Here is a 20,056-nt window from a genome sequence, read left to right as displayed (position 1 = left end):
TTAGATGAAGTCGCCACTTCCGAATCCTCCAAATGGATTGCCTCCAAACCCGCCGCCACCGCCCCCCGGGAAGCGTGGTCCTCCTCGAAGATTTGGTGGCCCATCTCCAGGCCCGATAGGATCATAACGCGCACCTGGAGGAGCTCGAGGATCGTATGGCCTATGTCCTCCTTGACCACCAAACAGAGGGTCGTCAAAGGTTGGGTGCATCCCACCACCGCCCTGGAATCCACCCCCTCCAGGCCCGATTCGCAGAGGGTCGTGAGGACCCAGTCCAGGCGGATACAGATCTCTTTCCCCGATGTTGCCGAATGGTTGTTGCCCAGGTAGCATGCCTCTAGGCGGTCTGTTGAGCTCATACTCATCTTCAAAACCAGGTGGCGGGAAATCGCCTGAAGGATGGGGTCGTCGAGGTACGGCTAAGGGGTCGTCAAAGGGATACGGGCGCGCGAGGGGAGGATGATCATCTCGCAAAGGATCACGTTCAGGTGGGCGAGTTTCATCGCGTTGTCGTGGCTGCTCCGCACTTGATGCTGAGTCTTCGTAGCCCGCCTTGTGAATGCCAGGCGCCAATCTCTGAATAATGTTCAGCTTGAACAGTGACGCCAGATCTGCGATTCGGCCTTTTGAGATAAAGACGTCTTGTAGTGCAGAGAGCTTCGCTGAGGTGCTCGATGTCTCCTTTACTGATCCCTCGGAGATGTAGTCGTTGGCTTTGACCTCTAACGAGGCCGTCTTGTCGTCACCCAAGCCAACCCCAAGTATAACTGCTTTATTTCCAAGTCTGTTAACTTTGACAAGATATTCCATCGAAGATTGCGAGTGCGCGTAGCGAAAGGCGTAGGAGGAAGACTGGTCCCATTCTGCAGGTAACGGCTGAGTGTCTTGAGGGTCCGATTGCGCCTCTACTGGATGTGAGCATGCTAATAGCCCAGAAAATGCGCCAGTGGTCTTACCTATCTTGTGATCTTCTCCTAGGCCAATTAACCGGAAGCCGACAGCAAGCATACAAGCATGTGAGAAGAGCGCGATGGCCGCATATGGATCCTTGATGAGGGCGGTCTGTTCAGCGTCCGATGGTCGAGTCCGGAGGCTCTTGACCATGTAATCGAGTATGGACTCTGCACTCAATGCGGTCCCCGGGGTGGGCGCCATGGTGATTGCTGGACTAGGTTGCAGAGATTTTCAGGTTGAATAGAAGAATGTCAGATATTCTACTCGTACTCGTAGAGACAGGTGACAGTCGGGCGACGTGCGACAAATCGATGCCTGAATTGCGATCCTGCGGGGACGTGCCGAACCAAAGCGCGTCTGGCGCAATCAACGATGACGTCAACCTGAGACGCTCGGCTGAGTTGCCCTGCGTGTAGCCGCGTGAACAGCTGCTCCTGGAATCACTCGTGGTTTGGGTCAGGCAATTGAGTCACTATACTTCAGGTGCAGCTCAGGCATCTCTGTCCGCCATGGCCCATACACAAATACGCACTGGGCTGTATGAATGACCTCTCTTCTGATGAAATACTGAAGTTTTCCTTGCAAACGAGTCCGTAGAAGCGCCGGCATATCACAGTATCTGGATGCAGACATCCTCCTGCTTCCAGGGATACGAATTTGTGAATATTAATTGACCACCGAAGCGATGCCAGAAATGTCCCAATTCGATCTGCCATCAATCCTGCAAATCCATCATTATCTCATCGCTGAGCGCATATTTTTAGAAGGATATGAAGCGTCTACACATGCACCGGAATACCCTTTCAATCATATGCAGGACCGGGTACTCAGCAGCGAAGATACTGTGTATGTGGGCAACCGTCCATTACGAAATTGCCGCGGGAGCTGCCTTTATTTTAGATATGGCTCAACATTCTTCGAGGTTACCGGCAACGGTAATTATCTGTCCGCTGACCACAGGTTGCCAGCAATGGCGAGCCAAAGCAAGCTCTACAAATACAACTTACAGGGACTTGCAGAATTGAGCAACTGTTTCCATGAGAACAAAAGCCATACCAATCTCAAAGGCTTAAACAATGAGCATGCAAGATGTCGCACACTTCACTCCAAATGCGGCATCTTCTGTCTGATTCACGGATTCAGGTCGGCAGCGTGGAAGATGGGGAGTCTCCGCCAGCAGCACAATCGCAAGTAGAGTCAACTCAGACGAGGAACTGTACGTCAACCGAGAGCTGTCGGAGCATAATGTGCAGGAGGAGTCTGAAGAGGCTGGTTGATATATGTAGGGAACAATGAGTGATGTGGCCGTAATATCTCGACCTTCGCAAGCCTTGACTCTGTTGTATTGCCACTGAGCCGCCTTGTCAATAGGTAGGAGAGACGGGTGATTGAGTGGTCACGAGTGGTCACGTGTGGCTCACCCGGTGTTCTGGATCTGGTTGATTGGTGGATCACTGATCGGTAACTTAGCCGAAGAAGGCTGACATAATCAGCCTTTTTCTGGAATGTCGGAAGCGCCGTGACTTTCGACGCGCCCCAAACAAAGGCACAACAGAGGCCGATTTCACAATCGATTCCCACACCACCCAATTCAATACTGTATTGTATTGCTTATATCTTCCACTGGCGTCAATATCGAGTGACTCTTGAATCTCCCACGACTATTCACCCCAATTCGAGCAGCGGTAGCCCGCTGATTCTTCAGCCTCTTCCCACCGAGTCTTACACTCTCACAGAACCCTCACTGCTCACGCGGACTCGAGCACAACCGAAGAAACAGCCACATCTTTGGCGCAACTTTGGAAGGCTCGGACTCACCTTTACAAGCTGTGCTCTTAAGTTAATCACTCGACCGCCCTGCTGGGAACTTTCTATTCCCGTATTTGCCGATGGAGCAGCAGCTCGGCAACTGCTTCTCCTCGTGACCTCGCCAAAACCTCATTCCTCAATGACCAATCTGGAGCCGCTTTTGGATATTGCTGTTTGGCCCTCTAGATCACCGAGTCTCATCTAAAAGCTTCTTGATGCGCTGGCGTCAAAGCCGAGCAACAGTATGGCGCCCCGTCGATCTACCGCACGAGCTTCAAGCGCCACTCCAGTCCGCGGCGCAACGCCAGCGAAGCGACCAACTCGCGCAAGCAGCGCCTTGGAGCCAGAGGATGCCATCCCGCGAAGGTCCACCCGGGGCGCATCACAGCAACCGAGTATATCCAATGGCGATGTCAATAATCCTAGACTTCCCGAGGTGCAAATTCAACAGTCCTACACCTATGGATCAAGCAAGGCCCCTGTCCTGCCGACTCAGCTCATAGCTCGAAGCCGTATGAATCTCCTACAAATGGCGGAAACCATCGATGCTGGGGTGGACCAGGCCGAGCAACATCTTCAGCATCATATGGAGGAAACTCGTGCGAATCTCCAGAAAGACGCTCGGGAGGAACGGGCTCGTCGGAGAGCATCACGGGAGCGATCCCAGGAGGGCTCAGTCGCAAGTGACGAACCCGAACAGTCCCGAAGCCAACGTGTTGCTGCCTGGGCTAGCTCGGTCGACGGCCCTCCGCAGCTGAACGGTATAGCAGAAGAAGATCAAGAGGACGAGCAGGTAGAGGAGCAGGAAGATGCCAGTCCTGCTCGGAGCACTCCTGATGATGCCTCCGACAAAGGAACAGACCCCTCTAGCTTTCCGAGCGGCATGTTCGACCATAGCTACAACTACGAGCGTGGTCTACGGAAACCGAATATCACAATACGACAACCGCAAGAGCCCTTCTTAGGGAAGATATCGAGAGCACTCAAAGAGAGAGCTCAGCGCGGACGCCACGCTTCGTCTCAATTTGCATCCTCAACATGGTCTTGGTTGCAACGACTCTTGACAGCTGTTGGCGAGTCCATCCGAAACCTCCCGAAATCACCTTTGATATCGATCATGACCACCCTGCTCTTCACGCTGCTTCTCATCGGGGCTGCCAGCTACTCATTCTGTTACATGTACAATAACTACGTGTGCAACCCACTTGCCACTTCTCTGCCGGGCCAAATGCTACAGAGGTATTGTGGGACTTGTGCTCGAACTCCAGGTCGTGCACCTCTCAACTTCACGCTTGGCGGTGGAGATGACTTGTCCAAGCTCTCCGTAGCCATCAACAGCATCAACCACCAGCTACGAGATCTTGAGAAACGGATCAACGACAAAGTCGACTCACAACATGCAGCGGTGGATAAAGGCATCGACGCTTTGAAAAGGCAACACTCGGAACTCTCTAGTCACGTCGCCAACCTGAAACTGGGTGGCCGATCAAACACGTTATTGGGCGATGTGGCCTCCCCAGTCATTCCTAAAATCAACTACCTCGCCCCGAACAACGGAGCAATGGTTGAACCACGACTTACCTCGCCCACGATGCAAAGGCCCCTTGCATTCATTCAACGAGTCCTGCTTCGTGTTTTCCTCTCCGCCGGATATGTTTCCAAGCCCCCCATTACAGCGTTGTCACCGTGGCAAGACGTGGGTGATTGTTGGTGCGCGTCATCTGCACCAGGTGCGGATGCGGAGCATGACCAGGCAGACACGATGCGGTTAGGAGTCACGGTCACAGAAATGATCTATCCGCTTGAAGTCGTGGTGGAGAATTACCCTAGTGGGGGATCGCTCCTGCCTGGATCAACTCCCAAAGTCATTGAACTCTGGGCTGACTTCGGACATCTCGATAGTCGAGAGTGGAAGTCTCTGAATATACGACAAATGCAGAGCGAAGGCGGAAGCCCGATCGGCCCGACATACGCGTTGGTCGGAAGGATGGAATATGATGCCTCGGGCGAGGCGAGTCACGTCCAGGCGTTCCCGCTGGATGTGAATCAAGACTCATTGGCGTATGCGGCGCAGAATTTCGTGGTGAGGGCCACTGAGAATTACGGCGCGGAGTATACGTGTCTTTATCGGGTGCGATTGCATGGCGTTCCAGTGTTTGAGCATTCTTCGGAGGGGGCCCCGGCAGCGTGAAAAAGGAAGTGTACCGTGTACCATTAATGCGTTGAGACGGTCTCAGGAGCTTGTGCTGGGAAGACGAGTATTGGTTGCTATAGTCTAGCCTGAATGACTAGATGTAGGTTTGTCCCCATGGGGCCCGATCCTTGTCAGGTTGTTGGAGGTGCTTGACACTATGCAGCAGACCATCTTCTAACTGGAGCGAATTAGTTCTCAAGATTCGGCCTCCCAATTCTCTCCTCTATCACCGTCGGGATCATCCGCGTCCTGGACGACCGTTTCCAGCGGTTTGCATCCGTTCTTGCCAGTATATTGCTCCTGGTTCTGTTCCTTTCCGTCTGATTTATCCCAACCTCGCTCTCTATCGCATTGGGCACCGAGACGACGAAGCCCTGTGCAAGGACTAGACTGCCTTCGAGGACAGACAGAACCCAACGATTATAGATTCACAACAACGCCGGGCATGGCTTGTGTTATTGCACAGGTGAAAGAAAATAACGCGCTCATCCTGCAATATCCAAGAGATGCCTCTGAATGAATCACCGGCGACCAAGCGCAGGGCTACCCTATCTATCCGCCCATCAATGGGTATGCTAACACAAGAGAGGTGTACTTCGAAACAGTCCCCGTAACACAAAACACCGTGACGCCTCGGCCTAATCTTCCGCTAAGCTTCAAGAGTACTCCGTACGGTAAAGTAAGCTTGAACAAGGGCTTTGTCCCTGTCCTTGTCCTTGAACTCAACTCAACTTTTCTATCCAAACCCAGTCCAATCCAATCCAATCCAGTCAAATCAGATAACATGCATTCATCTAATCCAATGCCGCCTGATTCCCGCCCGAAGAGAGATCAAAGAGATATACTCCGTATATCAAAGATATAAACGCTATCACGACCAAGATTACGATCATGACCACGATCACGATGCAACCCCAACCTCCTTGGCCTGACTGATCATCATGTTCAAGACGTCTTTCTCCTGGGCCGTGAAATCGCGCTTGAGCTCCGCATCCGTGGTCAAGCAGCACATGTTGCTCTCCTCCAACTGCCAGGCCCCCGGGTCGCGCACGTCGCGCGGCTCGATGAGATAGTGCTCGAACTTGCCGAACTTCTTCTGCTTCTTGTCCGCGAACTTGTTGTCGAGCAGCCAGCCGTTGAACCAGAGCGGTTTACCCTCCAAGTCGAGGTGCAGTAGCTGGGGGGAGCAGATCGTGTAATTGGACGGCTCGGGCCGGTTGTTGTGGCGGTCGTCGCCGTCGTCGTCGTCGTCTTCGGGCGAAGAGGGTTCGGGGTCCTCGAGAACTTCGTAATCCTCGAGGATTTCCTGGCCCGACTCGTCCAGTCTGGGCTGCCCATTCTCGTCGAGCACGGGGCGTTTCTTCTTGACGAGCTTCGGTTTGGGCATGTCGGGCTCGGGTTCTTGCACCGTGCCCATGGTGCCGGCGTCGCCTTGGTGGAAGGAGTAGTCTTGGTCGCCGACGAGTTCCCAGCCGAGCCAGAAAGTTTCTTTGTCGCCTGGATTGAGAGCTTGTTAGCACCATCATCTATCATAGAGACCGAGTCGGAGATTGGATAATATAGGGATAGGGATAGGGATCGGGATAGATAACGCGGTGGAAACATACCGTACACCATGTCGTAGACACCGACGCGACCTTCGTCCTTGTTTCCGTCCCGGTCCGGCCCGTTCATCCGCGTCACGAACAAGAGGGCAATGAAGTGGCGCCACTTGTCCACTACGATGACGCCGGATTCCTGCATGTGCCCACTATCCCCGGTCCACATGCGGCTCTGCTTGACTTGCCGGGAGATGGGCTTCGGGAGGATTTGCTGCAGCCAGCGCTTCTTGTTCTCCGGCATGATCAGACGGTCGCGGAAGAACAGGGCCCCCGTCTTCTGGTATGCCGGGTCCTCGAACAGCGTCGCCGGGTTGACGAAGAACAGGCTGTCGGCGTCGATGAAGATGACCTCGCGGAAGCTGGAGTACAGGATCGCGAACGGCTTGGCCGCCCAGCCCGCCAGTTTCCAGCCCTCGTCGTTGACCATCTGCGCGATGTCGCGCGTGATGACGCCGTCCAGACTCTCCAGGTCGGAGCGGTAGTCCTCGGACAGGTCCGAGTCGCCCAGGTACATGATCTCAATGGGTAGGTCGCAGCCGAGATTGCGGAACGTGGGGATGATGGTGAGCAGAAAGGGTGCTTGGTCGTCGCCTGCCGTGAGCACGATGCCGCGGCCACCCTTTTTAAAGTGCGAATGCAGAGTCATGTGGTCCGGGAAATAGGGGGCCGTCCAGGGGAAGAGCAGCTGGCCGAACTTGACCAGGAAGTACCGGTATGCTTCGTACGAGTGGATCGTCTGTGCGAGGGATGTCTCGCCGAACTCGTCGTCCGCGGGCTGATGCTGGTGATGTCTCAGGTACTGGATCACGTCGTCGCGCACGTAGCTGCCACCCTCTTCGTCGAATGTGAGGTGCAAGTTCTCCCAGGCTTCGAAGAATTTCTTGTACTCCCGGACGCGGAGGCCCATTTCGCGGAGTTTCTCCTTGCCGGTGCCTTCCACGGGGCGGAGTAAGTCCCTGCCTTCCATTTCGCCCGGGAGCAAGCTGATGACACGAGCGAGCGCCTTTTCGAATTTGGGGCGCTCAGAGAATGAACTCGGGTTGGACAGGAATCGGGGAGAGCCGGAGAGACCGGAACCTTTGGCGTTGTTGGAGTAAGGTTTGGATTGTGCAGCCGTGTCGTCGTCAATTGATGCGATAGAGGGCTCGTCTTCCAAATCAGCTTTCGAAGGGCCTCTTGGCCTTTGAGGCGCTGAATCCAGATTTTGACCGGCGGGGTCGGTCCGCTGGGTTGGTGCTTCTGCCGGAGCGGCTTCAAACCGTCCTTCGTTGTGCTCGTTGGAGGCTAGATTCGGCGAGAGTCGCTGGGGTTGCTGCGGTGGTTGTGTTTGTTGCCATTGATTGGGAGCCTCATTTTGGGGTGCGTGGAACAGAGGATCGGAAATTGGTATCGCGCCCTTATTGTTTTCACCAGGAGGTACTATCTGGGGTTGTATTGACGAAGTAGGAGCGCTCGACATGAAAAGGTATATTATAGGTATGCATATTAATAAAAGTATCGCGAGTGCTCCTTGTCGTGATCGGAGATTCCGCCGTGGCGGTCCAGCATATGGTAACCCGGGGAGAGAGCGACCCTCCTTCAACGGCGCATGCCTTGGAGTGAACATAGCTCCGGGCGACCGCATCGGCCGAGGTTCAGAGCGGTTGATTCGAGAATGCTGTCGGTCCTGGCGAAAGGAGTTGATGTCGAAGGAGTTGCTGAGGCACCAGCCACAAATCAAGACAGCCTGTCCTGTGGCGGAAACGCGCGTTCCAGACGCGACAGGGCTGCGAGGTACTCTTCGTGCAAGTAATCCAAGAAACAGCAGATCTAATCTATCTGGCAGGTAAAGAAGGATGCGCGCTCGTAATCATGGTCGTTGCTTGCCGGTCGCCAGGGCTAGAATGATGGCAGAAGATGGCGTGAAGGGATGTCGTTAAAAAAAGGAGCTGAGCGTGCTGAACAAGGGGGGGTACTGTGGTAATAGAATGGCACCCACAAATTCGCCAGGTTTCAATCTAGCGAAGCCCCAATCGATGAGTCTCTTGGGTCCCTTGCTCCATTCTGCCCCGCTGCGGTTTAGTCGTCCACTGCCCTTCGCATGGAACCTCGCCTCCACTTGTTTCATTTGCCCCCTAGAAGCCCCCTTTTCCAGTTAGGGTTGGGTCACATCGCCATAGCCGTCAAGAATAGCTGAGCCTCTACCGCCGTACTCGTATCTCTTTGTCGTGAAACTCGTGTTAGAATAGCTCGTACGCTCACCTCGTATTCCATTTGTGCCAGAAAACACCGTCATTGCCACGCGATGACTTGCATGAGATCCTTGCTTGGGAGATCTGCAGTCACCCTTGCAAAGACCCGCCCCACATGACCAGATAGTATATAGGGTATTCCCCTGGAGACGAGCATATATACTTAGATATATCCTCCTATCACGTTTTCCATCCTCGTGCAGGAACTGCTGGTTTGCAGGTGTCTGGCAAGATAGCCGCTCAAGCAGAAGTATCGGTGCCGACCAATCGCGCTAGACCAGTGCGATCCGGAAGCATGTCGAGCTCTGTTCAGCCTTGCTTCAACCAAATCGAACAATACGATTCGATCGAGCCGATGTGGCATCGTCCAACGGCTTGATCCATCATCGCCGGCAAGGTCGTCACCCACTCTCCAGGATTAATTATGCCATCCTCTGTTTTGGCAGCGTCGGAATCAACAGCCATACACCCAAACAGAGCACTAGTGCTGCCAGTATGATGGGCTGTAACACCTTGACTCCCGCCGCATTGGCGATAGCACCGACAGCAAACGGTAGAACGCAGGCACCACTCGCACCAAAAGCGGCTGCAAACCCCACAGCGGCGACGTGCAGCCGCTTCGGAAGCAGCTTTGTGAGTGCCACAACCGCGGCAGGAAATAGTGGTGCCAGGAAGAATCCCAGGAGCCCAACCATCACTGCACTGACCACGAAATTCGGTATGAGCCAGAACAGCAATTGCAACGCCACGCTGCAAACAAGATAGGTGGCCACGGCGTGTTTCTCGCTCTTGAAGAGTCGAGCTGTGACGAAGCCAAGGACCAGTCGACCAACAGTGATCCCGAGCCAGAATCCCATGGATGTGAGACCAGAAGCAAAAGGTTTCCCCTTCCTGACACGGAGCATAAAAGTCACAATCCAGCCACCAATACTAACCTCAATCCCAACATAGATAAGTAAGAATACCGAGGCGAGAATAGTCACTTTGTTCTTGACCGCTTCGGCTGTCTTGCTCTTGCCCTTTCCTCTCTTTCGCAACGGAGACAGTTTGCCAAGGAGGCCTTGTTTCTTTGCCGCTCCTTCGCCGTTGCTGGTCGCTTCAATACCGGTGGGAGTGCTCGAGCCCGAGGAGTCGGTGTCAGCAGTTCGAGGGTGTTCAGCGTGATAGGCTTGAGCGTCCGCTTTCCAAAAGGTGCCGACAAGGAGAATAACCTCGAGCACTGCTGCGCCGACCATGAGGTAATAAAATTCGTACCAATGCCAGTCCGCTTTCGTCACTAGAGTGGTTGCTATTAAAGGCGACAGAGCCGCACCGAGTCCGTAGAAGCCATGCAGGAAACCAAGAACTTCGTTCGCATTGGCCATATCACCAATCCAAGCATTCCTGTCACGCAGTTCAGCCCTGGTTTGCAGAAGCGGAGGTGGGAGTTCTGAACGTACCACCCGCTGTCGCCTAAGCCATTGCCGAACCCGGCGAGGATGAAGACTATCACCAGGACAGGATAAGGAGGGTGAACAGAGATGGCAGCTACGAGGAAGGTCAGCTGATGCCCGCATTTTCGAAGCCAACAAACTTACTGTAAGCGCAAACATGCGACACGCTCATCAAAATCGCAACCCCTCTTTGCCCGTACACAGTATGAATCTGATTGTTCAATAATGCCGACATTGTGTAGCCGACTATGGGCGACAGAAATACGAGACTGATGACTGTGTAATTGACATGGTAGTATGTTTCGAGGTAAGGGATCAAGGCTCCATATGCGGCGTCATTGGCGCCGAGGATGATGAAGGAGTAGAAGGTCGCTAGACACCGCCACAAGTTGATGCGAGGTGAGTTCCATTTCTGCAATTGAGGCGTGGCAGTCGTTGGAGAGGGTAGGGCTCCGGCTGAGACATCTTCATACACGGGCACGTCCTTCTCTGAGTTATTTGGCTGCTGGGACCTTGATGGCATCTCAAGAACAACCGTAGAGCTGCCGCCCGAAGAAGAATTGTTGATCCGCATGTTGGAACTTCCTATACCCAAAACGAAAACGTGGTGAAAGTCAAGAGCGAGTTGGCAGAATGAAAATCGTGACCTTGATCCTCATTTATGAGAACTATGAACTCTGTCCATGGGTGCTGGGCAGCGGCCAAGCTCACCGTCAGAAGGCCGGAAATACCAGGTTGCAGTGCCAATAAGGCAACCCAGCCGTTCGAGTTTCTCATGTGATGCTCAGCGCCCTCGAAGTTGCGGTAAAAGTGGCATCAGAGACCATTCAAAACACACCATGGTGAGGATGATCTCACAACCCGAAGATCAACCGCAACAGACACAGCCGGATACCGAGAAGAGATGCCGGACCGCCGCGGTGTCGGGACGCTCTGGCCGAATATGGAAGCGTATCCTGCATATCCTTCAACAGGATGAAACTCGCGGAATTGCTCGCTTGAATTATGATCGCTCGTACGGCGTATTCGTACACAAGTAACTCGTAGATGTCATTCCGATGTGGAGTTTGTGGGACGAAACCCATTTACGGTTAGGACCCGGGTCTCAGCCAGCACTTGGCGAGTTTGGGAGGTTTGGGCAGCAACGCGCCATGCTACGTGCCATGACGTAGAGCAACCACAAAGACGCGGTTGGTTGCTTCAACGCGTCTCCTCCAATGGACTGCTTGTGTCCCACCGAACAACCTTTCCATCCTGCGCTGGCCAATACCAGTTGAAGTTGACAAACCTACCTGTACAGCCGTTAGGAATTGCAGGCGGCTCATTGAGCTCCTGCAACGGTTCTGTGCTGCGATGGTGACCCCATCGTAAGAAGGTTTGGCGGTCCGATATTCTTGTTCCACGCTAACATTACCAGTGAGTTTTTCGAGACGTTGCGCGCGCTTAGGCCACAGGATGAGCTGAAGCCCGGCGTCGTGTTTGTCGCCATACTCCACTACGACAAGTCGCCTGATGGCCCATTTGATCAGCCAGACGCCCTGTGGATCAAATGTCCGCGAGAGAAGGATGTCTCTTCTTTGGTTAATGCTTACAGAAGAGAGTGTCCAGAAGCTGGAGATTTCGTCTTGAGGCACAACTTCCAGGTCCTTGAGGAAGGAACCAAGATCTTTGCGCTTGGGAACCGTTATCCGAATGACTTCGTCGCTCTCGAAGCTGTTTCAGTGAAGGACCTCAATAAACGCAAACACTTGACGGCCGCACGCGCGCCTTTGAGTGAGATTGCAGATGGCGTTAATCGTTCATTAGTCAAGGCGCAGACGTCGAGCAAGTTCAACAATGAAGCCCACACCAAAGAGTCCCAGCCGCGCCCACTTGAGCAGCCTCAGGTACGGAATGTACGCAGACCGTCTAAGCCTGAACCTGCCTGTCCTCCTCCTAGCCATCGTGCCTCGCCACATGCACTTTCGATGCCGGACACTCTCGCTCCCACTGAACAAATTGCGTGGGAAGATTTTCTGTTCGAGCGCCTGGAGATCTCAAGAATCCCTTCCAGTTTGGACTCTACCTCATTGCCAGACACGGACGAGCCTTCCGCCACTGATGAGGCGATCAAAGAGGAGTGGCTGGGATTGGATCAAGGCCAGAAGTCTTACTTCATCGAAAGAGCAGGGAAAATCGCAGCCACTTTGGGCTTCACTTCGCCTGAGGATCGATATGCGGAGCACTGGGGATTCTGGTCCTTTTATTGTTCGGAATTCTACGCCACCGAACTTGCAATCGGTGGTCACCGTGACGGCGATTTCGAAACCCGGAACAGACAGATTGAAGATTCGCTGGCTCTATGGACGACGATGAAACCGAATGCAAGGAAGAAATGGGTGGCCGACTCGCGGAGCCACGTTTCTGCCGCAGTAAAGAGAGGTGCTATTAGCCAGCCTCAGTGCTCATCCAGTCAAGTTCAACCAAATCAAGCGAGCACTCCTACCACAGGCATTAAGTCAGAGCAAAAGTCTTCTCCAAGCCCACGACATGACGAAAACAAGATCCCTCAATTTGACGGCCCAGCCACTGAAATAGACTTTCACGTCGAGCTTGAAGATGTGCCCCGCCCCTCTACTGCTGCTTCAACTCGGCTTAGCATGGCTGAACTTTTTGACGGCCGCACCCCCGAGCAGCTTGAAAAGAGTGTCCGGGAAGGAGTGGTGTTGCTCGGCAACATGCAGCGGGCCCTGCAAGAACAGCCGAGTCAAGACGCGACCCAATGGCTTCAAGCCATCGAGATTGTCCAGAAGCAGGCCATGCGGTCGAAGACTGTGATTGGCGTGGTCGGTGCGACTGGGGCTGGAAAGAGCTCGGTTATCAATGCCATGCTCGATGAGGAACGTCTGGTGCCCACAAATTGTATGCGAGCATGTACCGCCGTCGTCACTGAGATCAGCTACAATTATGAGGAAGGTGCGCCTTACAGAGCCGAGGTCGAGTTTATCTCTCGCGACGATTGGCACAAGATGCTGAGGATCCTGTTCCAGGATCTTCTCGATAACTCGGGCCAGGTTTCTCGCGAATGCACTAACGAAGACTCGGAAAGCGGAATTGCATATGCACAGATCAAGGCAGTCTACCCGAGGATGACCAGAGACGATATGGAAAACATCACGATTGACAGACTAATGGAGCATGACAACGTTGCATGCCTGGGCGCTACGCGTGAGATCCAATCCGATGACCCGACGATGTTCTACAAGAAGTTGCAACGCTATGTTGACAGCAAAGAAAAGACGCATGGAATGAAGGAAAAAGTGAGCAAGAAGGACAGCAAGCCTCGCGAGATGGAATTCTGGCCATTGATTCGAGTGGTGAGACTGTATGTCAAAGCTCCCGCCCTGGCTACTGGTGCGGTCATCGTCGATCTCCCCGGTGTCCACGACAGCAATCAGGCTCGCGCAGCCGTAGCACAAGGCTACATGAAACAATGTACTGGTCTTTGGATCGTGGCACCAATCACACGAGCAGTTGATGACAAGTCTGCAAAGACCCTCCTGGGTGACACCTTCAAGCGCCAACTGAAAATGGACGGCGGCTTCGACTCAGTTACGTTTATTTGTAGCAAGACCGACGACATTTCGATTACCGAGGCACAGGACTCATTAGGGCTCGACGAAGAACTTACACCGATGTGGGAGAAGTCGGAAGAGTTGCGAAAGAGGAAGGACCATCTGCAGAGACAGATCAAGGATCTCAAAGAGACCAAGCTCGACATTACCGCTGCCATGGAAGCGGCCGAGGAAGACCTCGAACTTTGGGAGGCCCTGCAGCAGGACTTCAATGATGGCAAAACTGTATTCAGACCGACACCAAAGTCACAGAAGCGCAAGCGCGAGGATGATTGTGGGCCGACGAAAAAGAAAAAGAGACCCAACTACCAGGAACCGGACTCGGATGATGACTTCATCGACGATGGAGATAGTTCAAGCAGCGACGCAGGATCCGATGACGGATCTTCCGGCACAGGCGAGGATGCCGGCGAGGCTCTTCAAGAAGATGAGATTGCAATGAAGATTGCAGACCTTCGTGGCACTCGCAAGGAAGGCCGCCGCGAGAAGAACCGGATCGGTCAAGAGCTCCAGAAGCTAGAAGACCAGATAAAGGACATCGAGAAGGAGTCAGAGCACATCGATGGTACGCTTTCCGCCAAGTGTATTTCAGGCCGCAATGAGTACTCGCGGGCGGCGATCCGACAGGACTACGCCGCAGGAATCCGCGAACTTGACCAGGAGATTGCAGAGGAGGAGGACGCTGCCAATTTTGACCCGGAGGTAAGTCTCAACCCATCATAGTTCCTGGCCGTACTTCCTGCTGACAATTTCAGATTGACCGTCGTAATTACGACGAGGTCGCGCGCAACTTGCCAGTCTTCTGCGTGTCTTCTCGAGCCTACCAGAAGTTGAGAGGCCGGCTGCAGAAAGACAAGACTCCGCAGGGCTTCACACACATCGACGGAACCGAGATGCCGGCACTCCAAGCTCACTGTATTCAGTTGACAGCGGCGAGTCGCATGACGGTATGCCGCAAGTTTCTAACTGGCATGTTTCAGCTCTTGAATTCACTCCGTCTTTGGGCGTCGAATGAAGGTACGGGCAGGAGCCTCACGGAAGGCCAGGTCAAGAGGGAAGCTCAAATTCTCAAGGAGAGACTTGACAAGCTCGATTCTGTGAGTAACCCCATTCTGTCCGTTGTCCCATCGGCTTTCCTGATTACCATGTCCTACACCTTTCCTATTCTAACTTTGCGACAGGCCCTTGAGAAAGCCGTGACGGCCATCGTGGATGGAATTGAGGAAGAGCTACAAGACAAGGTGTATGACGCCTATCCGGCCGCCACTGGAGCCGCTCAATCCGAAGCGAACAACACTGTTCAGAAGTGGGGGTGAGTAGTTGCCAGATCCTGTTCATGACTCCTTAGAATGCGCCCATTCTTCAGTTGACTGCGATTCTGGTATTTTCTGCTAACAACATCACAGGTCCCCTGTCAATCGCGAAAGTTTGATGGCGGGAGGCCTCTATTGGGCAACCTACAAGGCTGTAGTGCGGCGCGACGGAGTGTTCAACAATGCTCGGGCCTCCAACAATTTCAACGAGCAGCTGACCGAACCCGTCATTCGTCATCTGGCTGGGCCGTGGGAGTCAGTCTTTGCGCGCAGACTGCCTGGCATCCTCAACTCACTACCAGCGAACGCCGGCCAGATCTTGACAACTTTTCACGACGAAGTTGAGCGGCGCGCCATCCGTAACGGAGCTTCGATCGCCTCCTTTCAGATGCTCAAGCACCAGATCGCCGTGTATAAGGAGACGCTGAAAGATGCAATCAACGAAGCACGCAACGTGATGTCAGAGCGGCAGCGAAACATCAACCGCGAATTCGAGCCGCGGGTTCGGGAGCACATGCTACCCGTCTATTATACATGCACCACAGAGACCGGACCTGGCCAATTTGCCAGAATGAAGGGCTACATGGACCGCCATGTTGAGCAGGAGAAGTTGACCATGTTCAATGACGCCGTGGAACACGTCCGCGAACTTCTTGACCAGATGCTCAAAGAGGTGAAGTCGATCCTCCTCGGCAAGGTGGACGCCGTGCTTACGGCCATTGAGAGAGACTATACCGACGTGGTAGTTGGACAAGACCAGGGCAAGCGCCACGAGATGCTCCCCCGCGATCAGCGCATGATGCCGAGGGCCGTGATTGAAATCATCGACAGAGCTGAACTGGTTTTCAAGCGAGCTGTCGGGTTGGTCCCCGAATCAGCGGAGCCGGACACCCAGGTACAAGCTGATGCCGAGGTCGGGAGCAAGCATGAACCAATTGACGCCGTGAAGGACGAACCTGAGGAGCGAGGGAGCTTGGACCTTGTGCTGTATGCTCCTGCTGTACCTCAAGGAGAGAAGGGCACTGCTGCTAAATCGTCGACTGACAAAGAGGTGGAAGCGGCAGCAACGGAAACACCACCTTAAACACCACCTTGAACTGGATGTCTGGGAGAGATGACGGCTGGTCGATTGGCGGACTCTTTGGAAGCGTCTTGGATATCGACGCAGAGGCCTTAGATGGTCGACGTGGGTAGGTAATCCCCTCCTATGTACATTATGGGTATGTGTGTAAATGGGGAAGGGTAGGCACTCCGCGTTGAGCACCATTTCACACGTTCCGAGCTCAGGAGTTTAGGGACATGAGGACTTGAAGACGCAAGGACATACACAGTTCGGAGCAGCTTGCCGAGTAAGTACAAGCCGATCTCAGACCCTGGAACCAGGCACAGAAAGATGACCGGTCCTACTCGGAGGCTTTTCCTGCTGGTGCTGCTGCTGCTGCTGCTGCTAGGTACTGTACTATACAACAACGTTTCCCAACCAATGAATCCCCACAGCCAGCGTACTTGCGTACGACGTCGTGTGCACTGTGTACTTGCTTGCTTGCTTACTCACTTCTTCCTCTCCTCGACAATCTTCCTCATCTCGTCCTCCTGCTCCTTGATCTCCGGCGTCATGGCGTCCCCAAAGTCCTCGGGCCCCGCGACGCGACGGATCTCCACCTTGCCGCCCTTGTTAAAGGGGATCTTCTTGGCCCACTCGACCACCTCGTCCAGGGACCCCAGCTGGACGAGCCAGTACCCGGCGATCAGGTTGTCGAGGGCAAACGGCCCGTGCGTGACTGTCGGTTCGGACCCCTTGTCGTTGAAAGTGAGGCGCGCGCCCGTGGACGAGGCGAGGAAGCCGTCGGCGTTGAGGATGATGCCGGCTTCGACGGCCGGTTTGTTGAAGGCGTTCATCTCGGCGAGCTCTTGTGTCGTGGGGAGCTAGACGGGGGAATGTGTGTGAGTATGAGTGCGGGTGTGAGTGTGGGAGTAGAATGCGGATTGTGGGATGTTGGAAGTAGAGAGGAGAGTAAGAGGCGGGAAGCAGGAAGTAAATGGGCTGGGTCGGCCATGGATAATACTCCAGGTGTTCTGTGCTGGCTGCGAGAGAGAGTGAGAGAGACTTTACGTACCTCGCCGGCTTCGGATTCTTTGGACGCATGGACGAGAACGATGAATTTGGGCATGTTGAAGGAGGAGTTTGTGGATGTGAGGTGGTTGGAGCTGTGAGCGTCACTTCACTCCGTGCAGTTGTGCAGTTGTGCAAGTTGTACAGCTTCGTGACGAGGTTTGATAGAGCGATGTGATGTAGTATTGATTGTGTCTGTGTTTTCAATGCAGAGAAATCATTCCAGTTGGTCTTTTGCGAGCTCTGCTCTACGACGAGGACAGTTGACTTCTTTCACTGCTCTTTATACTTTCCGCCCGACTTGCGATCGAGGCAGCTTGAACGGCTTATCGGTGCTAATCTGTAGCCAAGCAATTAGGCTGCCCCAGGCTTCCTTTGAAGCTTGAACGTCGATTGCAACATTTACACATACACCCATGCACGCCTGTAGGTTGATGGCTTCGACTACGTCCGTATGGAATACGGATGTTTCCGTGTCAGAAGCAAGAGTGCGGTGAGGTGACGCGAAGTTACCGCGAAATCACGTTCTCCGCTAATCACGTTTCTGGACCAAGCTTGATCGCCCTGATGCACCTAACGTTAAGTCCAGGCAACAGCGCCTGGCGGCCATTGGCATTACGTTTGTGCTGTGCGAATACGAGGATGAGGATGAGGACGAGGTGCGATACCTGGCAATCGCATTCTACCTGTCGAGGCTCGGGTACCTAGCTTGTCCTTCTAACAATCGTCAGATCAGGGTTGTCGGTCATGAGTTTTATCTCACTACTCCGTACAGTCGCTGGAACTGGTGTAACGGCGGAATTTCCCTGCGATGCACAGTGGAGCTTACAAACTGAGGGCAAGAGAGCGGACAACAATGGCGCTTGTCGTCTTTCCTTGGATTTGCAACAGCTGAAGCAGGGCAGCCAGCCGAGCCAGAGAGCACGGAGACCTATGTGGCTGCTTCTATCAAGGTACTGTGGGCGATCAACTCTGCTGCTTCGAGTCCCGGTTTCATCGCCTACTTCTCCCCGACAACGACAACCTTTGTCTCGGTGACATCCTCTGACGGTGAGACTTCTCCTTCATGCACCTCTATCCCCTCTAGCAGCCGTGGATGAGGCAACACACCCAACTTGCGCGCCTCGTCCGCAGTGAACGTGGCAAATATGTCCTCTTCGTCAATCTCTCCCAGCCCCGGCACAGGGAACAACCGATTCAACACATAGTGGACGACAAACGCCAAGGCAAAGCCCTCAATATATGCGAGGTAGAAGATCTCCTGTGCGCCTTTGGGGACTTTGATTGACGGGTTGACCGCGTTGATGAAGCCAGGTAACGCGGGCGCCATGCCGATAAGCCACGAGACATACGCCCGCCAGTTGAAGCCATAGCTGTACCAGTAGATGGACGACTTGTTCGGGATGTACAAGTCGGAGAGCTTCAGCTTCCTGGCGCGGACGACCCAGAAGTCGCAGACCATCATGCCCGTCATGGGACCCAGGAAGACGCTATACCCGTCGAGCACATTGATGAAGGTGTTGGCGGTGTCAGCCAGCTGCCACGGGTTGATCGCGATACCGAGCACGAACGTGATGATGGCACCACGACGGATGTTGATCCACCGCGGAAACAGTGCGGCCAGGTCAAATCCGCCTGGCCAAGCGTTGTCGACGGTGTTGATGCTGAGCTGGGAGATGAAGAACCCCAGTCCGGCGAAGAAGGCTCCTGCACGGGATTTGGCCGTATAGCCATCCTGCATCCAGCGGATCGCCAGTTCCGCAGGAGACCAGATCACTTCGCCATAGATCTTCTGTGCGGCAGAGGTGCTTAACGTGCCCATGAGAGTGACAAGCGCACCCATGACGACCGTGGAGTAAATCTGGCCGGGAACCTGCGCACCCGGTGTTTTTGCGAAACGGTTGAAGTCGCTCTGGTTTGTCAGGGACACGGCCACTGCGCCGATGACGGTGGTGATGCCGCGGATAATAGCCCACGCTCTCTCGCTGGTCGTGGTCAGCGTGCTGTTGGCGGTGAGCAGAGGCCCGGCACCGTGTGCTGTAGAGAGCGCCCAGATCGTGACCGACGCCATGGTGATGGCCACGATGATGTTCGCCCACCGAAACAGGATCGCTGTCCTCTCGGGAGGGATCAGGAGGCAAGGAAACTGGAAGCAGAGGAAGACAATGAAGCCGACGAATTGCTGCGTGGTCATGTGTGCGCTCTCGGGGAACGTATTGGGGATGTGCTTGTACCCAGAAAAGATGGCGTACAGCATCACGCCCGTCATCTGGCCGCCGATCCAAGCTTGCACGGCATACCATACCAGGCACAGCATGATTCTCTGAGCCAAAGCCAGGTATGAACCTCTGAGACCCCAGACAGCACGATTGCCCACAGAGAAGCCGACATGCCACAAGGCACCCCACCAGCCATTACTGATCGCCACGGCGGCAATGCAGAACTGGAAGAGATGAATCAGCCTGTATTTCGAGAAAATGCAGGGAACCAGGCGTAGAACTGACCTTGGCGATGATCGTCACGATCATGGCTTCCCAGACGCTCAAACCTAGGGACAGCAGCGAACTGGCGGTCTGCCATCCAACCGTGTTCAATTGGATGACAGCCCAGAATCCCAGGAATCCCCACACTGTCCAAGTACGCCTGGACGGCGGCAATGGTGCAAGATCCCGGTTGTTCCATGCTGTGGGTCTTGCTCCATCCAGGTTCTCGTCGACCGGGACTTCGAGCTTCTTGCTGAGCCTCGAGGCTCGGTGGCGCAGAGAAGCCATCGTTCAGCTCTAAATGACGGGCG

General features: G+C 54.2%; 7 protein-coding genes across 7 annotated transcripts; 2 read left to right on the top strand and 5 right to left on the bottom strand.

Moving 5' to 3' along the window:
- On the bottom strand, positions 1–1,155 carry G647_07170 (uncharacterized protein; the record flags this gene model as incomplete). Its single annotated transcript, XM_008731487.1, has 2 exons — positions 1–905; positions 957–1,155. 2 exons carry the CDS (start codon positions 1,153–1,155, stop codon positions 1–3), a joined length of 1,104 nt encoding a protein of 367 aa, XP_008729709.1.
- Positions 1,156–3,007: 1,852 nt separating this feature from the next.
- On the top strand, positions 3,008–4,954 carry G647_07169 (uncharacterized protein; the record flags this gene model as incomplete). Its single annotated transcript, XM_008731486.1, has 1 exon — positions 3,008–4,954. The coding sequence occupies one exon, from the start codon at positions 3,008–3,010 to the stop codon at positions 4,952–4,954; it is 1,947 nt and encodes a 648-aa protein (XP_008729708.1).
- Positions 4,955–5,858: 904 nt separating this feature from the next.
- G647_07168 (uncharacterized protein) lies at positions 5,859–8,017 on the bottom strand (the record flags this gene model as incomplete). Its single annotated transcript, XM_008731485.1, has 2 exons — positions 5,859–6,454; positions 6,565–8,017. The coding sequence occupies 2 exons, from the start codon at positions 8,015–8,017 to the stop codon at positions 5,859–5,861; spliced, it is 2,049 nt and encodes a 682-aa protein (XP_008729707.1).
- A 1,194-nt stretch (positions 8,018–9,211) lies between these two features.
- G647_07167 (uncharacterized protein) lies at positions 9,212–10,796 on the bottom strand (the record flags this gene model as incomplete). Its single annotated transcript, XM_008731484.1, has 3 exons — positions 9,212–10,172; positions 10,229–10,316; positions 10,367–10,796. 3 exons carry the CDS (start codon positions 10,794–10,796, stop codon positions 9,212–9,214), a joined length of 1,479 nt encoding a protein of 492 aa, XP_008729706.1.
- Positions 10,797–11,575: 779 nt separating this feature from the next.
- G647_07166 (uncharacterized protein) lies at positions 11,576–16,233 on the top strand (the record flags this gene model as incomplete). The annotated part of the gene is made up of 5 exons (XM_008731483.1): positions 11,576–11,589; positions 11,640–14,538; positions 14,592–14,933; positions 15,018–15,148; positions 15,243–16,233. The coding sequence occupies 5 exons, from the start codon at positions 11,576–11,578 to the stop codon at positions 16,231–16,233; spliced, it is 4,377 nt and encodes a 1,458-aa protein (XP_008729705.1).
- A 467-nt stretch (positions 16,234–16,700) lies between these two features.
- G647_07165 (uncharacterized protein) lies at positions 16,701–17,320 on the bottom strand (the record flags this gene model as incomplete). Its single annotated transcript, XM_008731482.1, has 2 exons — positions 16,701–17,075; positions 17,267–17,320. The coding sequence occupies 2 exons, from the start codon at positions 17,318–17,320 to the stop codon at positions 16,701–16,703; spliced, it is 429 nt and encodes a 142-aa protein (XP_008729704.1).
- Positions 17,321–18,262: 942 nt separating this feature from the next.
- On the bottom strand, positions 18,263–20,033 carry G647_07164 (uncharacterized protein; the record flags this gene model as incomplete). The annotated part of the gene is made up of 2 exons (XM_008731481.1): positions 18,263–19,705; positions 19,767–20,033. The coding sequence occupies 2 exons, from the start codon at positions 20,031–20,033 to the stop codon at positions 18,263–18,265; spliced, it is 1,710 nt and encodes a 569-aa protein (XP_008729703.1).
- Between the last annotated feature and the right edge of the window lie 23 nt (positions 20,034–20,056).

The sequence above is a fragment of the Cladophialophora carrionii genome (assembly GCF_000365165.1).
Source record: "Cladophialophora carrionii CBS 160.54 unplaced genomic scaffold supercont1.6, whole genome shotgun sequence".
Classification (NCBI taxonomy): domain Eukaryota; kingdom Fungi; phylum Ascomycota; class Eurotiomycetes; order Chaetothyriales; family Herpotrichiellaceae; genus Cladophialophora; species Cladophialophora carrionii.
The sequence above is the reverse complement of the archived record's forward strand: the minus strand, read 5'-3'. Positions and strand labels throughout refer to the sequence as shown.